This window comes from Chenopodium album, chromosome 22 (genome assembly GCF_948465745.1).
Source record: "Chenopodium album chromosome 22, dcCheAlbu1.1, whole genome shotgun sequence".
NCBI lineage: Eukaryota > Viridiplantae > Streptophyta > Magnoliopsida > Caryophyllales > Amaranthaceae > Chenopodium > Chenopodium album.
The window spans coordinates 37856938-37881581 of NC_137855.1; the positions used below are offsets into that span (position 1 = coordinate 37856938).

Below are 24644 nucleotides of genomic sequence, written 5' to 3' on the forward strand. Positions count from 1 at the left end.
TGTATATTGTTCTTCATAAGTTAATTTTACCCAGATACATTAGAGGGGAAAATAGAGGAGAGAAAAAAAAATTTAGGAGAGAGAAAAAAATGAGGTAAAAAAATCTGATTTTTTTTTTTTGGGGACTATATACTACATTAATTTGGGTAGGTGAAAGGATAGAAAGATTTGAAATTCAAAAGTTGAAAATTTGAAAAACAAGTTTGAATTTCAAATGAAATTGAAGTTGGCCCACATACAAGGAATATTCCCATTCAACCAATAGGAAACTTGTGTACAAGATTCCTTTTGTACACCATGTGTACCTTAAATTGCTCCCCGTTAAGTGACAATCCACCTTAATATGATTTGTCTTTCCATGGAAAACCGGATTTTAAGCTAGTATGTACAAGCTATCACGATATTAGTCTAGTAATTATGTAGTTATAAATTAAGTGTTTAAGGTATATAATTAAATTTGTTTTCAATTTTTTTCCTAATTATGACATTATAAATATTTCTAACACATTAAAGGTGAAAATAAATCATTTTAGGGTTTTTATGCATTATTTTCAACAGAATACTGATTTGGTTTAATATCAGTTATTAATTTACTATAAAGTTTTAAATCAGATCGGACCATAAAATTTTTTTAGGAAAGTACTTTTCATTAATTAATGAGAATTTGAATACATATGGGCCATGGCACAAAAATAACTCGAGATGTTACTCAAAATGAATTAAAAGATCTTCTCAATAAAAATGAAAAAGAATGTCTCTTTCCTCCATTGAAGCAGGCAAGCAGCTACTCTGAATTCTCCGTTGAAAGAAGCAGCTTGTAAGCTTTCTCTTCTCCATTGAAACTTAGGTAAGATGTTTCTATTAATCATCGAATATCAGTTTCACAATCTTGTGTTAATCGTTAATTTAATTCAATTTAGGGTTCTTCTAAGGTAAATTGATTATTGAACTATAACTTTCAATTAAACTAAAATGCTAGAATTTTGCTATTCATATTCTTAGGTGAGAAGAATTTAATTCGATAATTGACTTAAATTTGGTTGCTAATTTGCTGCAAAATCCTTGAATGTTAAGACGAAACTATGAAAATGGAACAAATTTAATTTTTTTCCGCCTGTTTAACATTTCATTACTGCTAAATTTTATTTTCATGTTGTTATTGTTTGTAAATTTGGTGTACCGGCTAAGCTTGTATTTGTATTGAGTTAGCTACATCGAACCAAATAGCAGAAAAAGTATCAAAGGGACTCGATTCGTTATATAAGCTTGAAGTAAACAGACTATGGAATTTGGGGTTTATCTAATGATTTGAAACCTTGATTTCCTATTCTCCTGATATGTAAAGATTATAAATGTGGTGTAGCTTGTTATGTTGCTTTTATAAGTTTTTCTTGCCTTTTATAATGTTAGTGATCACCTGTGAAATTTTGTATATATTATGTAGATAGTGATCGTAATACACTCGTTAATGGATATGCTAACAAAGGATAGTCACCCTGGTGTTGCTAGTAGTATAGTTGATCAAAGGGGAGACATATGTCATGGTGAAGGGGGTAGTGGAAATATGGTTGATATTGTCAATGTGGTACATGATCAGGATGGAGGGGCTGGTACGTCTGCGACAAGCAGTCTTCTGCTTGAAGGAGACATTGATATAGGGCCTGATAGTGATCTTCAATTTGAGTCGCATGAAGCTGCATACAAGTTCTACCAAGAGTATGCCAAATCTATGGGATTCACAACCTCAATAAAGAACAGTCGACGTTCAAAGAAATCAAAGGATTTTATCGATGCAAAGTTTGCGTGCTCCAGATATGGGGTCACTCCAGAATCTGATGTTGGTAGTAGCCGGCGTTGTGGTGTTAAGAAGACTGATTGTAAGGCTAGCATGCATGTCAAGAGAAACAAGTATGGGAAATGGGTCATACATGAGTTCATTAAGGAGCATAATCATGAACTTTTACCGGCATTGGCATACTATTTTCGAATTCACAGAAATGTGAAACTGATTGAGAAGAATAATATTGATATATTACATGCTGTTAGTGAACGAACAAAGAAGATGTTTGTTGTTATGTCTAGACAGTCTGCTAGTCTTATGAATCATGGATCCCTAAGGGATGCACGCAGTTCTCTACTTGATAAAGGCAATCGCTTGGTTCTAGATGAAGGAGATGCCCAATTCTTACTTGATTACTTTATGTGTGTCAAGAAAGAAAATCCTAAATTTTTTTATGCAATAGATTTGAATGAAGAACAGTATCTTAGGAATTTTTTCTGGGTTGATGCTAAAAGTAGGAGTGACTATGCAAGTTTTAGTGATGTTGTCTCTATTGACACCTCATATATAAGGACAAATGACAAGCTACCACTTGTTCTGTTTGTGGGGGTAAACCATCACTTCCAGGCAATGTTGCTTGGCTGTGCCTTGATTGCAGAGGAATTGACGTCAACATTTGTTTGGTTGCTGAAGACTTGGCTCAGGGCAATGGGAGGGAGTGCACCCCAGGTGATTATCACTGACCAACATCCCTCAATAAAGTCTGCCATCCAGGAAGTCTTACCTAATACACGTCATTGCTTTCATCTGTGTAATGTTCTGGAGAAATTCCCAGAAAATCTTGCACATGTCACTAAGAGACACGAAAATTTTACTGGAAAATTCAATGAGTGCGTATTCAAGTCATGGACAGATGAACAATTTGATTTAAGATGGTGGAAAATGGTTGGTAGGTTTGATCTTCAAGACGATGAGTGGATAAGATCACTGTATGAAGATCGTAAGAAATGGGTTCCTCTTTATTCAAGTGATATTTTCTTGGCTGGAATGTCCCCTCATCATCGAACTGATAGTGTAAATTCATTTTTTGACAAATATATTCAAAGAAAACTTACTTTGAAAGAGTTTGTGAAACAATATGGTGCAATTCTGCAGAATAGGTATGAGGAAGAGGCTATAGCAGATTTTGACACATGGCACAAGCAACCTGCACTGAAGTCTCCTTCACCCTGGGAGAAACAAATGTCAACTATATATACACATGCAATATTCAAGAAATTTCAGGTTGAAGTTCTGGGTGTGGTCGGCTGTCATCCTAGGAAAGAAGGTGAAGATGGAACATCCATTACTTATCGAGTAGATGACTGTGAAAAGGATGAAACTTTTTTTGTAGCATGGGATGAAACAAAGTCTCAGGTTTCTTGTTTATGTCGTTCATTTGAGTACAGAGGTTTTTTGTGTAGACACGCAATGCTTGTTCTACAAATCTGTGGTATTTCTAGCATACCATCTCAGTACATATTGAGGAGGTGGACAAAAGATGCAAAAACTACGCAGTTGATGGTAGAAGGAACTGAGAGGTTGCAGACCAGGGCACAGCGTTATGTGGCCTTGTGTAAGCAAGCCATTGAACTGAGTGAAGAAGGATCTTTAACTCAAGAAAGCCACAACATTACCCTGCGAACACTGGTTGATACTCTGAAAAATTGTGTTAGTGTGAATAACATGAATAGAAGTGCTATTGAAGTTGGGGACACTTATTGTGATCATGATATTGTTGAAGCATACCAGGGAAATATTTCAACTAGAACTAGCAAAAAAAAGAATGTAGTGAAGAAGAGGAAGGTAATTTTTATGGTTAGGAGTTATTTATGTGCTCATGAACGATGGTGCAATTTTGGTGTAGATTGTGTTACAGCTAGTCTTGTTGTGCAGGTAGCTTCAGAAACAGAAGTGATGCTGACTGATGCTGAGGACAATCTGCATCAAATGGTTTGTCCTTAAACTATTTTTCCAATTAGATAATGCACCATTTTGCCTGTATTTAGTTTTGTAAGTGTGCACTCTGGAGTCTGATTTAACTTTACATTGTTGCTACTTTTAGGAAAATTTAACCTCTGATGGGATATCGCTCAATAATTACTATGGTTCCCAACAGAATGTGCCTGGAGTAGGACTGGTATGCCAAGTCACTGTTTGGAGTTTCTTGCAAAGTAGTTTATTGTTTTGCGAATAATCTATCAAAATTACAGGTGCAGTTGAACTTAATGGAGCCACCACATGATAATTATTATGTTGATCAAGAAAGTATATCAGGGCTGGTATGTGATTATGAAATTTTGTATGATATTATGTACTACGTATATAAATTATGGTTCGTTTTTCTTAATCTGTTCTTTATGACACAGGGACAATTAAACTCCATAGGACCAAATCATGAAGGATTTTTTGGAGCTCAACAAAGTGTACATGGGCTGGTATACTCTCGAATTTTATCCTAATAGCCAATAATTCTATGTACTGTGATCCCCACTCCTGAAAAGAATCCTCCAGCTTAATTTTCATACTTTGTAGGGACATTTGGATTTTCGATCATCATCTAGCTTCTCTTACAGCTTACAGGTAAATTTTTGAAAATGCTGTGTTTGTAAACAATATAATTTTATTTATATGATTCTTACCTTTGTAGTTTGATCCTATATCAGGATGACCATGATTTAAGATCTGCACAGCTGCGTGGAGATGCTTCTAGGCACACTTGAGAATGAGATTTCTTCATGTATTGGTCAAGTTGTAGATATCTTCGTGTATTGATCAAGTTGTAGATATCTTTAAAGGGTAGACTTGTTACTATATGAGGTATCTACTATGGACTTATTTTCAATATGCTGTTGCTTTTTCATCATTTGAAGTATTAGGTATGCTTTGTGTGCTCTTTTCAAACTCAAGATTTTCTTTTCAATCTGGATTCTGGACAGTCTCCATATACCCAGCATAGGTCCCTGAAGAAATGGATTGATTCAGGATAGGGGAGACAGGATTAGTATATACTAGTTGCTCATATATACAAATGTAGAATTTTGTTAATGGTAGGATGAAACCAAAGGAAGCTGGATCTAGTATATTGACAATGCAAGCTGAAGGTCATTGACCTAACTAAAGATAATTATTGTAATTTACAAATTCCTCATAAATAAAAGTAATGCCGTAGATACTATACTTTTTGTATCCAATACAACTAATTCGTAGTTTTACGGTATTACTGGAATTAGGAAATTTTGTTCTATCTTGGCCTCTTGGGAATAAAATAAAATTAATTATTGCAATTTGCAATGTTTATGACAGAATATGGATTATGGACCCATCCTGCGTTACTCGTTGTTTTCACTTAATTTGTTATATCTGTGTCATACTGTCATGAACCTTCAATAATATTTTTTAGAAACTAGAAACCCTTGGAAAAACTGTAGACTAGATTTATATTTATCTGAATATTGTGTCCTATTCCAACACTTATTGACTTATTTAAGTAGCATAGGAATGAATCCAGCTTCGGCACTATATTGAACCACTTCTCAACATAATGAAGGTTTGATTTTGTGAAGATGGATTTAAATACTACTAGTGGAAACTAAATAACATGGACTATTTTGTCCTCAAGATTGGGCAACACTGCATAATCCTGGGGCAGACTTTCGGTCAACCAAAAGAGATTTTTTCAAAGTTAGCTTCTTTAGATTTTTTGGTTGCTGCTGTTCGGACTTGTTGATATCACTATATCAGAACTTCCAGAATTGTAGTATCATGATTTTATGTGGATTTCATTTCAGAGTGACTTGGCTGAAGAATTCCATGTGACTACCATATTGAGGAGAAAATACAAATTTGCCTCAGGTACTTCCTCTTGTCTGTCCTTGTTTTTTTTCCCCTCCACCTCTCTCTACAGTCCCTAACCCAACCCTTCCATCTCCCTCCCTAAAGTAAATAAATTTTTGCCCATTTTGTCATTTACAAATTACACCTATATTTATCTTGGTTTCCTGTAGTTGTCCTAGTTTTATACTCGTTATCTCCACCCATTTACTTCCTCTAGTTTTGTTTGATTCTTTCTGTTAAAGCTTTGTGATAATCTTCTCGCAAAATATTAATAGTCTCACGGGATTCCTTATGATTATGTTGTTTTCCTAATGCAAATTTATGATTGGATCATTGGAGTCAATTTTAACTTATATTGACTTGTTCATTATATGTTCATCTATTATCTTGGCTTCTGTTGATTCCTATAAGTATCCACTCCAATATCTCATTTGCTTTTTATCTTGATTACTATAAATGACATGCTAGCTAGCTTTGAAGTGGAAATATTGTAATCAAATATCATTTCCTTGCAAGGGCAATTGCTTTTTTGTTTGTTTTTGCTTTATATGCATTATATGCAAGTACCTGTTTCCTATCTGGAAAGAATATTTTGCTGTGCTGGTTTCAGCTAAAAGTGGTGTTATCCTTAGATAAAATTACTTAAAAGTTAAACTACTGAAGAAAATACTTGCATGAGTTTGAGGAAGCAAGTATAAAAAGTAAGGGTGTTATAATATATATTTATTCAATCCCCTGACATAATGTTTAGGATCAAATTAGTTGAAATAAGCCTGTAACAAGCTGCACAAGGAAGGTAAACTTGGAAGGCATATGAAGCATGCTTAAAAATAACTGAATAAGTGCATTTGTTTAGTATAATGTGGGATGAAGCCATAAAGGACAACTTGATATCATTTCGCAGATGATTTTTTATGGCTGTTGGCTTTTAGAAAACCAGATATTATTACCGAATTTGTAAGCTTTGTCACTTTGTAGGTTTTCTTTGCCGAAGTTTAGATTGCTTAGGAGAACTAGCTTGTCGTGTCGAAATAGCCTTCCTTCAGTAAATGTATCCTAAGTCTTGGATTGACAAATGCAGCTGCCAAGTATCCGATCTCCTATACTTTGGCATTAGTTGATTATGGTAGTTTTATGAGGCAAGGTAAAAGATTTAATGGAAATTTCAAGAGTATATATAGCGTACTGATATATGCCATGCTTTATTTTTCATCTGCAGACATGCATATTAACTTTAGAGTTTAGACTGTATGCACTTGTGCAAAGTTTATGGCATTAAAGCTTTTATGTTTATTCTATGAAAAGTTGATCTATTTTTTTGGGCAAGCAGTTTTCTGAATGCAGTGAAATTTCATATTTTAATAAATAAATAAATCATTTAAAAAAAAAAATAAATAAAAATAAAAAAAATCTCAGCATTGCAAGGTTGGATGATGGTGTTGCTTCTGATTCGTACCTACCTCTGCTTATTCTTCCTCCAGGTAGCTGCTGTTTTTGACACAGTACTGCTCGTTCAATCAGGAGTGGTGTATTATTGTACCAGAAGTCCAGAAGGATATTGATGCTAATAAGCTATCTCGCTTCATTACAGCAATTAGAGAATGTAATCACAAGTATGCAGATAAAGCTCACATTGATGTATAATCTTTCATCTATATATCAGTATTTATGGTGTCCTTTTTCCATCATGAATTAACCATCATTCATATTTTCCATTTCTGATGGATTGGAAACCTGGAATTCAATCATATTGCGTATATACTGTATTGCTTGTTACACTTCTGGAATTCAATCATCATTCATTCATTATATCTCCTGTTAATCCGTAATTTTGTTTTGTCCACATACTGTATTAATCTGTTAGGTTAATCTTGAATTGTCTTTCCCGCTTATTTATACTCCGACGCCTTTATAAATTTACTCATGCAGCTACAGAATACCTGAACATATAAACACAAGAAGATTATTATTTTAACCAAAAACCTGGCATCATTACCTAATCAAAGGTTGAATTTTTTCATTACTCTGTCTATATCAAGTGGTTGCTACAGAGTAGTAACTACTATGACAAGTTGAAGACAGAATTGTAACAGAAGATACTCGATTTACTCCCTAAATAAATTACCCACTTCTGAAGAGATTATTGATATTGAAATCCAATTCATCACTTTCATATATTCTCTCGAAAAAATGTTTAGATTACTTAAATATAAAAATTGTAAATAGTAGGAAGTACTCTATAGTTTGTACCCTGTACTATTGATCAAAACAAAATAATTTTAGTATTGAATTATTATGAAGAGAATTTCAAATTATGTGATGAGTTTTATCAATTTAAAAGAATTTGGTAACTTAATTGACTAGGTTTGGTATTTGTTTATTTTTAAAATTTATATGTTTTGTTGGTTAGCTGTTATTGGCAAAATAAGATAAAGTAGGAATCAAATGAGCATATTATGAGATGGGTCTCTTTCTTTCTCTCTCTTCATTGTTGGTTGGCATGTCTTTGAAGTTGAGCAATTTGGGCGGTTGATTTACAGCACTTGTTATCTATTACGGGAGAAAATCATCCACTGTGAAATCATCCCATTTTTATTCTTTATTCTTATTATTATGTGTTTCTGACTAGACAATATTTATTGATTATTATTGGCCCAATTTCATCAAATATTTGCAGTCATTTTGGTAGTTCTAATCTAGCTGGCTGCTACTTCTTTTTGACATTATTAGTCTGATTTTTAAGCCTACTCTCATCATAATGCACCAATTATTCACTCATCAATTTAAAGCTACCCAACTTTAACCATCAAACTTGAAATAAAGATGTAGGTGTAAATGTGTAATGGTGTGTTCGCTCCTAGTTTCAAGCTAAATCCAAACATAATATAAACCGGAACAAAATTCTGCTATTCAATCGGTAGATTATTCATTTTACATTTTTACGTGATAAATATAATAGACAACTCCAGTCGATGACCTAATATTATAAAATAAATAAATAAATAAAAGTGAATTCAACAAAGTTGTATTATGTGAATAAATTACACCGAGTATTAATTGTAACATTTCCTAATTTATCATTTGATATCTCAAACTTTTAGAGTTCATAAATCTGAAATCATTGTGATAATTTTCGTTTCAAAAGGATTAAAGGAGGGTTCAAACTCCATCACTATTGTCATTACCACTAGGTCCACAACCCTAAACTCCAAAAAGAATTTTCAGTTAAAGTGTTCTTTTTATCTTCAATGTGATTGAAGTGTGTCCTAGATTTATTTATTTTCAGTTAAAGTGTTCTTTTTATCTTCTTTTTTTTTTTTTTTTTTTTGACAAATTCTTTTTATCTTCAATGTGATTAAAGTGTGTCCTAAATTTTGATAAATTCAAATGAACTTGAAAGAATGTCACCAATGAGACGTAATTTTGCAGTTTTTCTCATATTAATAGTACGGAGTAGTTGACTTGTACATGATGATGTACAATTAAAAGGAAATAGACAAGTAACAAATAAAATTCATGATAAATTAACATTTTTGATAAGGTTGGTCAAGTCTAATAATTTAACTTGATTAATCAGAAAATATATGAAGGCTAATCTAGATTCTAGCCTGCATGATCCATGGTTTTATCATGGCATGCGCATGTCCTAATAATTTTCTCTGAATTTAATTTACTAAGTCAAATCTTAATGGGATACTTTTTCGTAAAGGAATTGAAAGGAATGCTAATAATTTGTTATGCTTCATTTGAACGATGACTTCCTCCACTTTGAGTTTTCTATTCTAATATCTTCCCCAATTTGTATTTAAGACTTAAATAAATTGATTTATACCATTATCGTGACATTACACATCAATTAATCGTTCTTTAAATCTTTACTTTAGCCGAGTTAAATAAATTGTCATGGTTTGACTTTTATATACATAACAAACTTTAATCACGAAGTACATGTTTTACTAATTTTATTCATGGAGGGATAAATAAATATAAAACGGGAAATTCTCATTGCTATAAATGGAATAATATTTAGGCAAGAAACTTTTTTAATGAAGCATATTTTTATGGAATAAACCTTATGAAGTGGTAGAAATATAAAGGTGTGTACGGGCGAGTATGCTTTAATAATAAAAATTTCAGACATTATACGGCTCGACATAATAGAAAAAATTGAGAAACATACTCCGTATTATAAAGTTGGTAATTTAACTTATTATGCAAACTAATTTAATTTTGTAAAGAGATTATCATATCATCATGTGGGGAAATGTTTAATTATTGCTCCATTATATAAAGTAATTAATCATGTGGCACTGGTACATGTAAGCAACTTATGCAATTAGCATGAAAAGCTAGATAAGAATAAATACTCTCACAAATCATGATTGTTATAGATTATCATATTAATAAATAGCAACAAAATATAAAACTAAGGATAAATAAGCACAAATCTTGCTAAGAATAGAAGTAATGATAGATACATTTGAGACATTGCTTTGGTTTGAGTTAGTTGGGTGGCCTATGAGATCGAGAGGAAACGCAATTATATGGCGAACAGATTTTAATAATTTTGTACCTAAACTCAAACTAATTAAAACCACATTATTCTTGGAGTGTAAGATATGTCAGACAAAAGAGGAAAATTTGTGTCATTTTTACTACTTTGGGTCACCCACGTGCTATTTAAAGCCGCGTTATGGGTACTTTGCCGCAAGGGCCGATCTTGTTCCTTGTGGAAAAAGGTGGGCAAAACTATCGATTAGTATTCGGATCGGTTTCGAATCATTAAAAATTTAGAATTTTGAGTTAATTTGCTAATATTATCTAGTGGATTTCGGCATATGATTGAGTTGTTTATACGGATTATGTGTATTCTTATGATGTTTTAAAGCAGCTTGGTTGATATTAAGTTTATCAAGTTAAATTCTTCGATTTAAAATACAATTGGGTATTTTAGAGTAAAAGGTGGCAATGTCAAGATTGTTCATCTTAATTAACCTAGACAATTGGAAGTTGGAACATATTCCATGAACCATATAATTCAATATCAAACTTCATAAAGATACTATTTATCAAATCGTATCTAAATGGACTAAATCCATGTGGATAATATATCACCAATGATTTTTTTTTTTTTTTTTTTTTTTTGAGGAATATATCACCAATGATTTAATTCTCTAAATGTATCCAATGTCCTAAGGATTCCTAACAAATTCTAGCACAGAATTTTCAAGATTTCAAATCAATTTGGAATGATTCTATCTAGTATGTAGGTTCCTAGGTAGGTTAGTTTAGAGTTAAATCAAATTTTGTCCTATTTGTTTATAGTAATAGAAAGTCATGATGAGATTTCTCACAACCCAATTAAACAATGATATTGGTTCATGCATCTATCACATGCTCATTTTATATCGAAACGAATCTAACAAAATCCGAATTTTCAAGTAATTAAATAGAATTATGTGAATAGTGTATACGGTAGAAAATAGAAAAACAATAGCCAACAAAAATAAGTTTTTATGGTTGTTATTTTTTTGGTGACAACATTAATAAACCATAAAAAAAATTAAAAATTACAGAAGATTTTACAAAAAAAATCCAAAAAAAATAAGGCGGTGAAAAAAAAAAAAAAGGAAGGAAAACGAGTCATAATAAAATTAGGTAAAGGGTAAAAAAAAAAAGAGGTACAGTATAAAACTATAAATAAGACAGGGCTAAAGGAAGGAAGGCGGGCGGTAGAGTGGTAGGGTCAGAGTCTTGATAAATTTGGTGGCTTAAAATAAAAGCTCCCTTCATCTTCCAATTTTAGGCAAATTACGATTCGCTTTTTTTTATTTTTAGAGAGAGAAACTCCTTCATATTCTAGAGAGAGAAAGACACACAAATTGGTAGGAGAGAGAGAATCAAATATTATCGCTCTGGAGTCGACCCATTCCCTTCCGCGTCTTGGGAGGTGCTTTTGCCGCTTGGCTCACCGGTTTTTTTTTCCCATGATTTCATGTTTTTTAGATCGATTTTTTTTGGTTGTTGTGTTTTGATTTTAATTGGTATTAGGTTTGATTTGTGTTGTTGATTTGATTTTGGTTTTATGTTTTGAGGTTATTTGGATTTTTAATTGTTGTTTGATTTGGAGGTAGATCTGGAGCTAGGGTTTTGATTTTGGTATATTCTGATTCGTTGAATTTGGATTGTTGTGTTTTGATAAGCTGGTTCAATGTATTCAAGGATGTGGAAATTGAATTAGGGATTATGTGATTGATTTCGAGTTATTGGATTTGTGTGATTTTTGAGGTTTTCTAATTGATAGAACTTTTCAATTAGGTTTATTTTTGGGTAATTGACGATTGATTTTCGGATTGTAGACTATGTGATTGAATTAGGCGAATGATTTTGACCTTTTTGATTGTGTGATTGAATTAGGTGAATGATTGTTGGCGTTTAGCTTATGTGATTGAATTAGGCAAATGATTTTAGTTTACTTGATCGAATTAGGTGAATAAATTTTAGCTTATGTAATCAAATTAGCTGGATGATTCCGGGCTTTTAGATTGTATGTTCTATAATACCTCTACATTGTATATGGAACTTTTCAGTTTGGCATGTATTTTGGGATCGGGCGAATGATTTGGGGCTTTGGATTTTGTGATTTGAGTTTTTGGGTTATGGCAATCTAGGAGATACACCATTGATTATGTTTTAAAATATGAAATTAACTAATGAATAGGTATTGGATAGCTTTGTTGTGAAATTGAGTTTTATTTTTTTATTAGCTAATTAATATTAGGGATAACTTTGTGCTCTGATTTTGATTGATTTGTGTTGAAATCATCATATAGTTTGGACATTGACCTGCTTATTTCTGTGCTTTCAAGATTAGAATCAAAGGGAATACCGTCTGAATAGAATTATAATGACTGCCTTGTTTGGTTGTGGACAACTTCAAATTTTTAATTTAATTATTTTTTTAGAGTAAAGAAATTATGTTATTTCCTGAAATGATCCCTTAAAACTAATGTTGAAACAAGATGCATACAGAATATTCTATTCCTCATACTATGGTGCTATATGTTGATTTTTTCCTTACAATGAATTGTTTATCAAGAATATAGATTTTACCTCTTCCATATTGCTGATCAGTGATCACATAACTGAAAGCACATTTTAGAAGAAAGGGGCTTAATAGTGAACATACCATTATTTATTTGTGTCAAAGGCACAATGCTTGTGGCATCGTCGTGTTTTTAACCTTGGACACAATAGAGTCTGATGATATGTATCTTATTCCTCTTGTATCAAAACTTGATTTATTCTATTTGTTAAGCTTCACGTACTTAAATTATATAAGCTTCATTAACTAATCTCAATCCCTATTGCCTTTTTGATTTGCAGATTCCAGAATTTCATCTAAGAAGTTCAATTTGTTTTACTAAGTTATGGAGCATGTCCACATCTTGTCAAATTGCTTCCATTTTCAGGCCCTTTCATTCCAGAAAGCTCTTGACTGGAGGTTCTCAATTCTCGGATTCCTTCTTGTTTCCTTTGTCAACGGCACCTAGTGCCCAAATTTTCCTAAATGATCAGTATAGGAGGCCTAATGCAATTGTCTACTAAGAAATTTGTTGGATCTTTAGTGCTCTCCTATGAGTAAGTTGTCTCCTCATGGTGTTGAGAGGTGGTTTCATGCCGCTTTTGCTCCTTCTGATCTTTTTTTACTTTCTTTTCGTTCCTCTTTGAATCTCTTATCAGCGGTTTGTGGAGTATATATCAAGTCGAGAGTTTCAGAAAGATATCTTGTGGGGTACTGCCAATATCTTAATCTTGACTTCAGTTTTGTGATACGTAAAATAATTTTGGTACTTAATATCAAACAGTCTCCTGCAGGGCTAATAATTGCAGGCTGAGGAATGCAGATTGCTTTTGTAGTCACCACTAGATAAGCCTACTAAATTAGACTCTTTGTGCCCATAGTATTTTCTTTGTTTCTCCGGGTGACTGTTAGGTGAGTAGGTGTCAATTTCCAGACAGCTGTGGAGTTCTGTGGTAGCCTTGGTGTTATGACGTGAACAGGGGTTTTCTTTAAAGAACATGTTCTTGAGTCTCCAAGCATCTCTGCTATTTACCCTTTTGGACTGTCTCAGAGTCTCTGGTCATGAATTTACTGTGATTAGTCCCACAACTTTAGGCGATTACAGGAGTTCACGTCTTGTTTCCGTGCTGTTGGGATAGAAAATCGAAGGGTGGATTCTGCTGGATCAATACAACCACGCAATCTATTATCGTAAAGTGTTATTTACAGACATCTATTGGGCATCGTTGTCTTATGTTTCTCGTGTTAGTGATTTGTCAATTTTGTTGAATAAAGAGACCTTCATCAGATACTCAGCTTTATCGTTTTCTGACTTAACAATGGAGAGGTGAGTTTATTCTACCTTCGTTATTTTGGTCTCATTGTGTTTCTGTGGTGAGTCCTGCTAATTAAAGTGAGTTTTTGCTTGTTCAGGTACAAGCTAATTAAGGAAGTTGGTGATGGAACTTTTGGGTGTGTTTGGCGTGCTATAAATAAACAGAGTGGAGAAGTTGTAAGTTATATTCCTTTGCTATAAAATGTGGGTATTGTTTTTTGATTAGCAATTTGATGTCATGAGATATGTTCACAGGTTGCTATAAAGAAAATGAAGAAAAAATATTATTCCTGGGATGAATGCATTAATCTAAGAGAAGTGAAGGTAACTTTATTATAATTACATCATGCTATTGAATTTGTTGTATTCCATTTCTCTTTTTTTTTTTTTGAGTTTTTTTATTTGGAAATTTTGCAGTCACTAAGGAAGATGAGCCATCCAAATATTGTGAAGCTGAAAGAAGTTATTAGAGAGCATGATATCCTGCATTTTGTGTTTGAATATATGGTAACTTTTCTTGTGCATGATCCTGGTTTTTTTGTTCCACTGTACAATTGAATTGATTTCTGACACCAGTCCATGTAACATTTTGTTTACCAGGAGTGCAATTTGTACCAACTTATGAAGGATAGAGGAAGGCCCTTTTCTGAAAATGAACTCAGAAATTGGTGTTTTCAAGTATTTCAAGCCCTTGCCTACATGCACCAGCGTGGATATTTTCATCGTGATCTTAAACCAGGTATGTGCTGCCTGAATGAAACTAGTTGTGGTCAGAAATGACATGATTTTAGGCATTTTTGGCTTTGTATTTTTCATTCTCTACATCTGTGTAATTGCTTGTTAAACTTCAAAAATAAACTAGCATCAATCTAACTCTGTACTTTGACAATTCATTTTCAGAAATTATATTGGTTGATGTAGTTTACCTTCTTATTTCCACACCCCAGATTTTCCCAATTGGGTATTACATTGATTTGTAGGCCTACTGTGTTGTCCAGTATCACGAGGATTGGTTTGTTTTTATAGGCAGCCTAACTTTTAGGCTAAGTTTGTTGTATGTGTAAACTTTGTGATATGCTAGTTGTAGTGAGCTAAGTGTTCTTTAATGTTGACAAATTTCTTTACTCTGTTTAGTAGCTAAGTATTTTATCCTTGTTTCACTACAGAGAATCTGCTGGTATCAAAAGATGTTATCAAAATAGCTGATTTTGGTCTTGCACGAGAAGTAAGTTCTGGGCCACCTTATACAGAATATGTTTCCACACGCTGGTAAGCATTCTTTATTCTGTTTTTGTTTTTAGTATTCCATTCCTTCTTTATTTTGCCTGTTTTGTCGGGTTGTATGTATCTGAAAAACTTGTGATGTGGCAGGTATAGGGCTCCTGAAGTTCTGCTGCAGTCCCCCACTTACACATCTTCTGTGGGTAAGTGATATAGCTTAAGTCCCTTAAAACATAACAAAAAAAGGACATAAAAAGTGATTATCCAAGGCTCTGTACAGTTGGACCTTTGTCATTAATTATGGTATTCTGAATTCTTTTTGTATTTTTGGTCTTTCAGATATGTGGGCAATGGGTGCGATAATGGCAGAACTGTTTACTCTTCGTCCACTTTTTCCTGGGTTAAGGTATGGGCATCAACTTTAATTATTAAGAGCATATATTAATACATGAGTTCTGGTTGCCTTGTCATCCCTTTGTATTTATACTATATTATGATTGGTGTTACTGCAGTGAAGCAGATGAAATCTATAAAATATGCAGTGTCATTGGAACTCCAACAGAGAACTCTTGGGCTCATGGGCTCATGCTTTCTAGATCAATGAATTACCAGTTTCCACAGGTGAGTCAGAAGCCCATTGACTGTGTACATTCCTTTTTCTGTTTCTTTTGTCTCTAGATTTCTTGGGTGATTGGTGGGACTGTGGGAGGGATATCTTGCTGTTCCAGTCACCCTGGTTTAGGTCTCAGCATTCAATGATTCAGCTAGGCATTTCTTTAGTTTAACTTTTGGATGCACACCAATGGGACCCTCTTATAATTTATATGAAGCAGGTCATAATATTTAGGAGTTTTAGGACTTTGTATTTTTCTGTTGTTTATAGAATACTGTCTTGCTTGGTAGCATAATGTTTTTAGAGGCTTAGTTCCATTCATAATATTTGACTGCAAGTTCCCTGTCGTCTTTAAGTGTACCAACAATGCTCAAGTTTTTTTTTTTCCTTTCCAGCTAAATTTCTGTAGTATGTTTATTTTTTTTTACTTTTTTATTTTTTTTATCTACATCTAGTCGGTAATTGTCCATGATAATCTTTGTTGGGTGAAGTTGATATTTTTCAGCAGCCGACTCATGCATTCCAACAAAATGTTTGATGAGTTGTCTTCTAAAACTTTAGTTTCTAATACTTAGTATTGTAAATAATATCATACATAATGTGGTGCAGTGTCATAGAATATTGTACAACCTATTTTTGGTCATGATTGTAAGATTGTTCTTGCAGTACTCGATTTTTGGTTTTCACTTTGTGCTGCTCATGTATTTGTCCTATGTTTTTGTTTTTGTTGCACTTTCATTTTTTTCTCTTTTCTGTCTGTGTTCGATTTTTTGTGGGTTTCTTATGACGATTCATGTTAGTCAGCCTCAAGTCATTGACACTAAAGTTTTGTTGTTTTAGACTTTTAGTACTCGATTTCTGCCCCGTACTGATCTTATATTGATTATATTTTTCAGCTTCCTGGCGTGCATCTTTCAAGTCTCATACCTTCTGCAAGTGATGATGCAATCAGCCTTATAAGGGTAAGTGAACTTTTAAAATTTTAATCCAGCTCAAGGCTTGCTTGTGATATTTATCTCAGTAACTGAATATCTATTGCATTTTTCAGTCACTTTGTTCCTGGGACCCCTTTCAGAGGCCAACAGCAGCAGAGGTCCTTCAGCATCCCTTCTTTAAGGTATTATTTGTTTACATGTTTTCTGCACCAGGCTTCTAGAAATGAGAAGTTGTACATTTTGTTTTGATTAGCATCGGATGATGAAGATGGGATTTACAATTGATTTTTTTTTTTAACAGAATTGTTTCTATGTTCCGCCATCTTTACGGCCTAAAGCAACTGTCAACAGAACACCCCCATCATTGGGAACCAGGGGATATTTTGATCAGAAATCTGCGAGGAAGAGTTCTGGTCCTGGAACTCATCCTACTCATCCTGTCTCTAAGACCACAAATTTGAAACCTCATGTTGCCTTTGGTGCGGGTGTGCAACGCAAACTGGAATTGGATGGCAAGGATTTAAACAAGAATGACAAATCTGTTAAGAGCTCTGTTAAACAGCCAAAATATCGGCCACCAGCTAGGAACAGCCCATGTAGGTCCTCCTCACGTTGAATTAATTTTATAGTCATTAGGTTTTGAAAACATAATATCTTTGTTTGCCTTCTCTCTCTTGCTTGTTCTCCGTTATAAAACTAGTTTGCATTGGAAACTAAAATGCAAAGCTATTTGTATGCAGCCTCCATATACCCAGGTAGGACTACTCGTGGAGTAAGTGAAACAGCAGAGAAGCTGTCCAACATGTCTCTGGGTTCTGGCAGGCAAACAATCAGGCAATCAGTACCACCACCTATGAAGGCTGGAGGATGGCATGGCCAATCTAACATGTTTATGGGACGATCTCAGGATATCCAACCCAGCAGAACTTTTACGAGAAAAGTTGCAGGATGATCTGTTCTTATCACTGAGGTTTACAATAAAGCAAATACAGCTAAAGTTCAGGCAGTTTCAGTTGGATATTCTATAGTGTTATAATTTTTATTTTTGTTTCTGGTGTGGTGTTCGCTAAACGTTTTACTGGAGGAGTGACAATGTGAGACTTTCTAGTTTTTTTTTCCTGTGTTTACCCGTTGCGTATATCAACTTATACAATGACAACCTCTAAACTTTCTATATGGAGAATGTTGCTTTGAAAAAATAATAATCTTCAATATATGCCCAGTTTGCCCACTTTGCTGTTGTTTATTACAGGATTGCAAATTCCTCTTAGGTATTTTCATATATTATTGCTGTTTAGTCATGTAATTGAATGGATTCACCAAGAGCCCTTAAATCTATTACGAGCTATGGAGTACTCCGTAGGTAGTAAGAATTTTGTTACACCACGAATGATCCAGTTCCAGAGCCAGTTTGTAACAAAATTTGCAAAAATTTACGACAAACAATTATTTTACTGATAATCTAGTCTGATAACTTGAGCTTGATATAAGTTTGAATGAATTTGTGTCATAAGCTCTAAACATTTACAATATTCAGCAATCCCATGATATTTTGTTTGAATTTGGATGTTTCTGTTTTTCTTAGGAAATAATGGTGGCATTCATAATCAGAAATCTTTCGCAAGACATGGATAGAACAGATTATCAGGGCTATGCTCAATTGTATTTATCGTGGAATATTTTCAATAGTCAAATTGTAGTTGAATCTGAATTAAAACATATCACTAGCACAAGGTAATGAATGCTTAATAGTGTCTGAATAATTTTAGTTATTACGCCTTCAGCTAAGGCTTGGTACTTTATATTACAAGCTTCATTTGGTTTCATCACCTCAAATGTATACATCAGGTGAAGCTTAAAATGGATTACTCTTTTCAGCAACATACACGTTGTTTAAAAAGTACAAGAATTATTTGTCTAATTACTTCCAAGCCACTTGTAAGTTGTAACTTTGTAAGGCATTGCAATCAGCTGTTTAGCCTGGTTTAGTGTCAAGAGCGGAAGTGAAAGTAGATATCCAGTAACTTCGTCCCATGTAAAGCCACTGATCCATGTCGAGATCATTATTCATTACTAATTAGGAATTAGGATGCCTAGTATGGATCAAGTGCAGAGTACATCCTATTTGTTTTTAGGCGTATATGTTCCAAGGCTGTCCATTTTCAGCAGATCAGTAGAGTGAGTTGGGTAGTAGTATACGTCATCCCAAGGATGTCCATTAACAAGCAAGTCAGGTGAACGAGCAATCGAGCATAACCCGCGTCTTTATCTTCCTCATGTATTTGTAGATTGGTAGCACAGGAACATGTTAATCATCATAATGTAGGGTAGACAAAACAAAGAGCAACCAATAAAGCAATAGTAAAATAGAAGTTGAACATCTGTTTCTTCTAACCAATTTGCCATTAGCCATGGGAGAAAAGCATACGCCAAAATTAGAGAAGCAATACTTGCTTTAGCACCAAGCTCGTGTAGCGTTTGACAAATTTTTCACGCCAAGCTACGTATTAATTGGTGCTCACAACCAAAAAAACAACACATAAATACAACAAATGAAAAGTTGAGTTAAAAGAGAGCAAAACAATCAGAGAACTTTGAAGGCATAATTTTCAGATGAATGAATTCCACATAAAAGAATTTCAGCTCAACTGATTTCATCATTTTGCTTGCTCTCTTTTACTCACTGAGAATCCAATTTCAACAAACGAACACGATTGTTTTAAAGATTGTAATGGCCTTTGGAGGCAGGCTTGTTAAGACCAAAGCACAAGCCTGTACTATGATGCCATTCATTCGTGTTCGGGCAAGCGTAGCCGGGCACCCTGTAGAAAACCTACAGGTATTTCAGAGTCAAGTAATTACACTCTCCCCAATTAGCACTCAGCCCTTTATATAACAAATCACTTGTAAAAACTAAGTTTATCCTCAGAAAATATTGAAGTAATTAAAGAAATCCCTCAGAATAACATTGTTCATCATGAATGTATCAGTCCACTACTTTTAATTTGGACATAAGTCATTCTTCATTGGGATATAATCTATGAAAGAAAATAATGACACAAACACACCCTCTAATCACAAACACCAATGGTCGTAATTTGAACTAGTAACGTGACAATTAAACTCACAAAAGTGGTACATTTCTAGCCTAGGATCACATTAGCAACAACAATAAAACTCAAATGTTACACAGATAATGTTTGCAAATCCCATGAATTAGCAAATAACAAGATCCAATGAAAAAGATTCAAACTTTACTTCAAACTTTACATCATTTCGAAAATTCCATCCTTAAAAATCACATATTGATAAAAACTAACAACAATTAAATCATAACCCAGATTAATTGGTCACCAACTGTCAAATAAGAAATAGCTTCAAGATGTTAATTTGGCAAAATATAAGAAAACCCCTTTAATAAATAGACAGAAAACATTAAAATCATTGTGTAATTTAGCATAAATTGGGACAAATCAATTGATATTCAACAGGAAACAATAGTTAAAGCAACAAATATTTGAGCAACATAAATTTATGATGAAGAAAAAGAATAGGGTGAGAATACAAGAACCTCTCACCCAACAAAAACGATTGATTGATATAGCTGATTATAGCATAGAAGAAGCTTCAATGGGAGATTATACACAGTGAGTTAGTTTGGTTTATATAATACCGGCGCCTAGAAATAATGATGGATGAGTGATTAACCTAACCATACCAAATTATCAAGCCCATATTTGAGCCCAAACCATAATGGATCGAGTAGTGCTTCTATTTTTGGGTAATTTTGACCCATAGTAAAACTAATTGGAAATAGTTGCCATTTGCAAGAACACTCTTGTTGGGAAACTCATCCATAATAAGCCAAGTGTGCGATCCGAGTTGAATCCGAATATAGTTGGAGTTAAATTCCAGTGAATCGTGTGGGCATCCTAAAAAAAAACAAGAAGACATGTTAAATGGGTCATCAACTCAATTTTTTGAATTGTATTGACATTAAGTTGATTTTTATTGTAAGTTTGATTTATAAAGTGACTTTTGTGGATGTACTCCCAAAGGTATTGGGGAAAAAATTCATGCTCAATTTGTATTTGATAATATTGGAGCAAGTTTAAATTTCAAATTATGTATTACTAAAATGACGCAGGACACGAATTAACCTACCCAAACGTGTGCCTTAATAATATAATATGCGTCTCAAGAAACACATGAATGACCTCGCTTGCCACCACCTTACCATTGCTTGCCACAAGTCCACAACCTCGCTTGCCACAACCTTATCATCACATGCCATTACTAAGGTTACCATATGCTCAAGTAATATACTTCATATGTAGTTAAGTCTAACCAAGTCTTCGAACATATAATACTCAAACGGACCAAGGAAGGTTTGACTCATTAGTACGAGTTTAAATTTTATAGCTTACAATTAATTCTTGCACACAGTAAATCTTTTCTTCTCTTAAATTATCTGAAATTGTCTTTTATTCATTCATTTCACAAATACTAATTTGAAACGGAGGTAGTAAATAACGATTGATTATCCTTAATTTTAGTAAACCAACTTAAGAGTGATTCAGTTCACCTTATTTTCACTTTTTTTTTTCTTATAAATCTAGATAAGTCAAAAATCAGATAAATAAAACATGTGTTTAAATTTACTTTACATAAAATAATATGATACGGAGTACTAAAAATATAAGCTAACATGACCTTAAGTCCTTAATACAGAGTCCAATTTCTCCCATAGTCCCATGATCCCATCTACCCAAAGGGCTAAAGTCACTGAAAATCTTGAGAAGAGGTCAACAAAAGAAAGAGGTCAACAAAGGAAAAGTGAACACAAAGTGAAACAAGAAACCTCTTAAAAAAAAAAAAAGAAAGAAACCTCTTAAAAACAAAGTGGTTAAACTCCATCAAAGCGATACCAAAAGCAGGATTCAAACCCAAAAATCCGGTTTTTTTGGTCTTCCAAAAATCTATACCACCGATGAAAATGGAGAAAGAATCCATTTTAGGTCATAATCTTAAATTTTCTGCAACTACTTTTATTCTCTTTTTATTGCTACTGGTATTGACTCCCAACGCAATTGCTTGGACTGGTGAAATTAAAGGCAGAGTTGTTTGTGATGTTTGTGGGGATTCTTCAATTGGCCCTGAAGATCATGTTCTTCAAGGTATCACCTTTTTCAATTATTTTGTGTTATGGGTTACTTTTTAATTTATGATTATGTATATAATAATGTTTTCTTGCTTATTTTTGGGGGTTTTGATGGGTGTGTTGTATGTATAATCAAGGTTTAAGGATTATATCAATTGCCAATTGGGTTTTTGGATTAGCAGAAATATGTACTGATTTTTGGTGGAATTTGTTGTTGCCGACACTTTGATTGTCCTGCTTTAGATATTGCCGACAATGTGAAAATGGGTTTTCTTCTGATGGCATTTTTACTATTAATTGACTTGTACTTCGTAATTTAGAGCAATTAATTGATTTCTTGGTCAAATTACATGGTAAGGATTTTGCTTATTACTATACTCATGGAAATATGATGATATTGTTGATTGAGGACAATTTTGATGTGGGAAAGTGTCAAAGTGGTCAATTGATGGGAAAGTGATCAATTAGCTAATACATGTAGGATGAATTTCATGAATCCTTTCCGGCATTGCAGACTTGCTTACTCCAAATGTTTTATGGGAATGGATTCTAAATTCGATTTCGCGCCTTCAATTTTTTGTTTGTAATGCTCTATGTGTGGAACTTTCTTGTTATTGTTTAGGGTAAGGTTGCATAATCTGAACTTTGACAAAATCCATGCTGAATATTGTTTTTGTAGTGATGTGGGATTACCTAGTTGTTCAAGGGCATTCAACCATGTCTGTACACTTGTACCAAAAGACCATTGCCTTTTCTATATGATTTCCATTGGACTTGAGATTGATTTGTAAAGATATCATCTCATGTAATATACTGGTTTTCTGATTGTAAATATTATACGAACAGTAAGAATTAAACAAGATGAAATACTATTATTTTGCTTGATAATGCTTTAAAGCTTACAAAAGGTAGCTCGGCTACTACTCTCAACTAGTAGCTTTAGGCTATAACACGCTTTCCAAAGTTTTCTCACAATTTCCACACAAACCTTGCCATTCTACTACAACATCTTTTTATACACGAGCTACTACTTCATTAGTTTTGTCTTCTACTACTCTTCACCATCAAGAAATCAGACCAAGGATGCCACTCCCTTAGTGTTTCCTTGAGGCTTAATGACTTGTCATGTTGTGCTGATGTGTCCCCTGCTGTGCTTCATTCTTGTCCCCTATTCTCCTCTTTACACCCTCAAAGGTGGCTCTTTGGAGGTGGATACTGGGTCTATAACATCTCATGGATGAAGTTGAACTTTGAGAAGTTGATTGGACACTCACATATGATAGAAGGCTTCTTATTTGTAATTGTTTACTAAGTCAAACAACTCAAACACTGGAAAAGAGCTTTTGTGGGAATGTGGTTAGACGAGTACTGCAACAATCCTTGTGATTGCAGTTGCATCCTGGCTGAGTAGAGGGCAAGTCTTAGGGGTTTTCATGAATGTTTTTCTAGGAGCGTGTAAACTGTATAGCGATCTCAAACTATAAACTCATCAAAACTTGTACAGATATAGTATTTTTAAGTGATGTTGAAAAACTAATCAGAGTTTCTATGCTGTTTTGGGCCTCTGAAGTTACCGTCTTTGGGATTCTTATCCTATGTTGAATAATCTAACAACCAACCCATCATCCCTTTACATTTCTTCTCTCTGCCAACTAAGTCCTTACATTATTCTTAGGAAATAGATTCATCTTAACAATCAGCTTATTTACATCCTGCCTTTAATGAAGCTAAAAAGCTACAATTAGTAAGAAAATGTGCCAAATGCTTTAAATTCTGGAAACATATTCAGTACTATATTAGATAGATATTCAGATGTCAATTAAAATTATACAGATTTGAAGTTTATCACTATATTAGATAGAGATTCAGATGTCAATTAGCTATTGACGTGATTGTTGGCTTTGCTGCTGTGCTGCTGCCAAATGGTGCTAGTCTACTGATGGTGGCATGTGCTATGGTAGGAGGTTCCATTCACTTGCTATATTGAGCATGACTTATTCAAGTTCCCAATATAAGAGAGTAGGACAAATTTGTTGAAGCTGAAAACCAAAACTTGGTGGTTTAGCAATGCTTGAATGAAAAAGGAAATATGTATTGATCAAATATATAGGAGGCAAATACAGCATAGAAGTTCTTTAGCTATGGTAGCAGCCGAAGTAGCTAACTTTGTTATACTGCATAATTGTGTTCATGCAGGGGCCGAGGTGGCTGTCCTGTGTATAACTAAATCTGGGGAGGTTGTGAACTATCAGGCGTTCACTGATTCCAAAGGAGTATATACAGTTGCAGAAACAATGTCGGAAAGTGAACGCTGGGATGCATGCCTAGCACGGCCAATTAGCAGTTTTCATGAGCGGTGTAATCAAGTTGGGGATGGCAGCTCTGGAGTCAAGTTCACTTATAAGCGCCCTTCTGGTTATTCCTACACTCTTAAGCCGTTTGTTTACCAGTTTGCTAATACCCCAATGTACTGCTAAGTTAACATGCTACATAATGGTGTGTAATACTCTGTATGCAACACACACAGTGAAGATAAATAGCTGAGTTGCTGCTCAACTTATTATTCTGTTTTCTGTGTGTGAATATTTATATATATAATGAATTGTTGCTATAGTTGATGCTAAAAGAGATTGAAGTTTGCCATATACAAGGATTAATC

General features: G+C 33.9%; 3 protein-coding genes and 2 non-coding genes across 9 annotated transcripts; 3 read left to right on the top strand and 2 right to left on the bottom strand.

Moving 5' to 3' along the window:
• The first annotated feature begins 713 nt into the window (after window positions 1-713).
• LOC145604612 (protein FAR-RED IMPAIRED RESPONSE 1-like) lies at window positions 714-7422 on the top strand. Of its 3 annotated transcripts, none has more exons than XM_081660513.1 (10): window positions 714-847; window positions 1445-3625; window positions 3716-3772; window positions 3885-3959; window positions 4033-4101; window positions 4189-4257; window positions 4355-4402; window positions 4486-4639; window positions 5611-5674; window positions 7138-7422. In XM_081660513.1, the coding sequence occupies exons 2-8, from the start codon at window positions 1469-1471 to the stop codon at window positions 4540-4542; spliced, it is 2532 nt and encodes an 843-aa protein (XP_081516639.1). In that variant the 5' UTR covers window positions 714-847; window positions 1445-1468; the 3' UTR covers window positions 4543-4639; window positions 5611-5674; window positions 7138-7422. The 3 variants fall into 3 exon arrangements, with proteins under 3 accessions (XP_081516639.1, XP_081516641.1, XP_081516640.1); XM_081660515.1 differs by having other exon boundaries at window positions 4039-4101; XM_081660514.1 differs by having other exon boundaries at window positions 744-817.
• Window positions 7423-11455: 4033 nt separating this feature from the next.
• Window positions 11456-18055, top strand: LOC145605040 (cyclin-dependent kinase F-4-like). 3 transcript variants are annotated; one of them, XM_081661052.1, is made up of 16 exons: window positions 11456-11606; window positions 13043-13297; window positions 13400-13451; window positions 13525-14067; window positions 14154-14232; window positions 14311-14379; window positions 14473-14562; window positions 14656-14794; window positions 15222-15324; window positions 15427-15479; window positions 15616-15682; window positions 15789-15897; window positions 16786-16851; window positions 16938-17006; window positions 17126-17420; window positions 17565-18055. In XM_081661052.1, the coding sequence occupies exons 4-16, from the start codon at window positions 14060-14062 to the stop codon at window positions 17774-17776; spliced, it is 1359 nt and encodes a 452-aa protein (XP_081517178.1). In that variant the 5' UTR covers window positions 11456-11606; window positions 13043-13297; window positions 13400-13451; window positions 13525-14059; the 3' UTR covers window positions 17777-18055. The 3 variants fall into 3 exon arrangements, with proteins under 3 accessions (XP_081517178.1, XP_081517176.1, XP_081517179.1); XM_081661050.1 differs by having other exon boundaries at window positions 11462-11630; XM_081661053.1 differs by having other exon boundaries at window positions 11462-13297; window positions 13535-14067.
• Window positions 18056-19403: 1348 nt separating this feature from the next.
• On the bottom strand, window positions 19404-19491 carry LOC145606477 (small nucleolar RNA R160). Its single transcript, XR_014105343.1, has one exon. It is a non-coding gene; the product is annotated as a small nucleolar RNA R160 (small nucleolar RNA).
• Window positions 19492-19775: 284 nt separating this feature from the next.
• LOC145606480 (small nucleolar RNA R21) lies at window positions 19776-19858 on the bottom strand. The gene has a single exon (XR_014105346.1). It is a non-coding gene; the product is annotated as a small nucleolar RNA R21 (small nucleolar RNA).
• Window positions 19859-21663: 1805 nt separating this feature from the next.
• Window positions 21664-24598, top strand: LOC145605348 (uncharacterized). Its single transcript, XM_081661384.1, has 2 exons — window positions 21664-22001; window positions 24182-24598. The coding sequence occupies exons 1-2, from the start codon at window positions 21815-21817 to the stop codon at window positions 24460-24462; spliced, it is 468 nt and encodes a 155-aa protein (XP_081517510.1). The 5' UTR covers window positions 21664-21814; the 3' UTR covers window positions 24463-24598.
• Window positions 24599-24644: the final 46 nt, after the last annotated feature.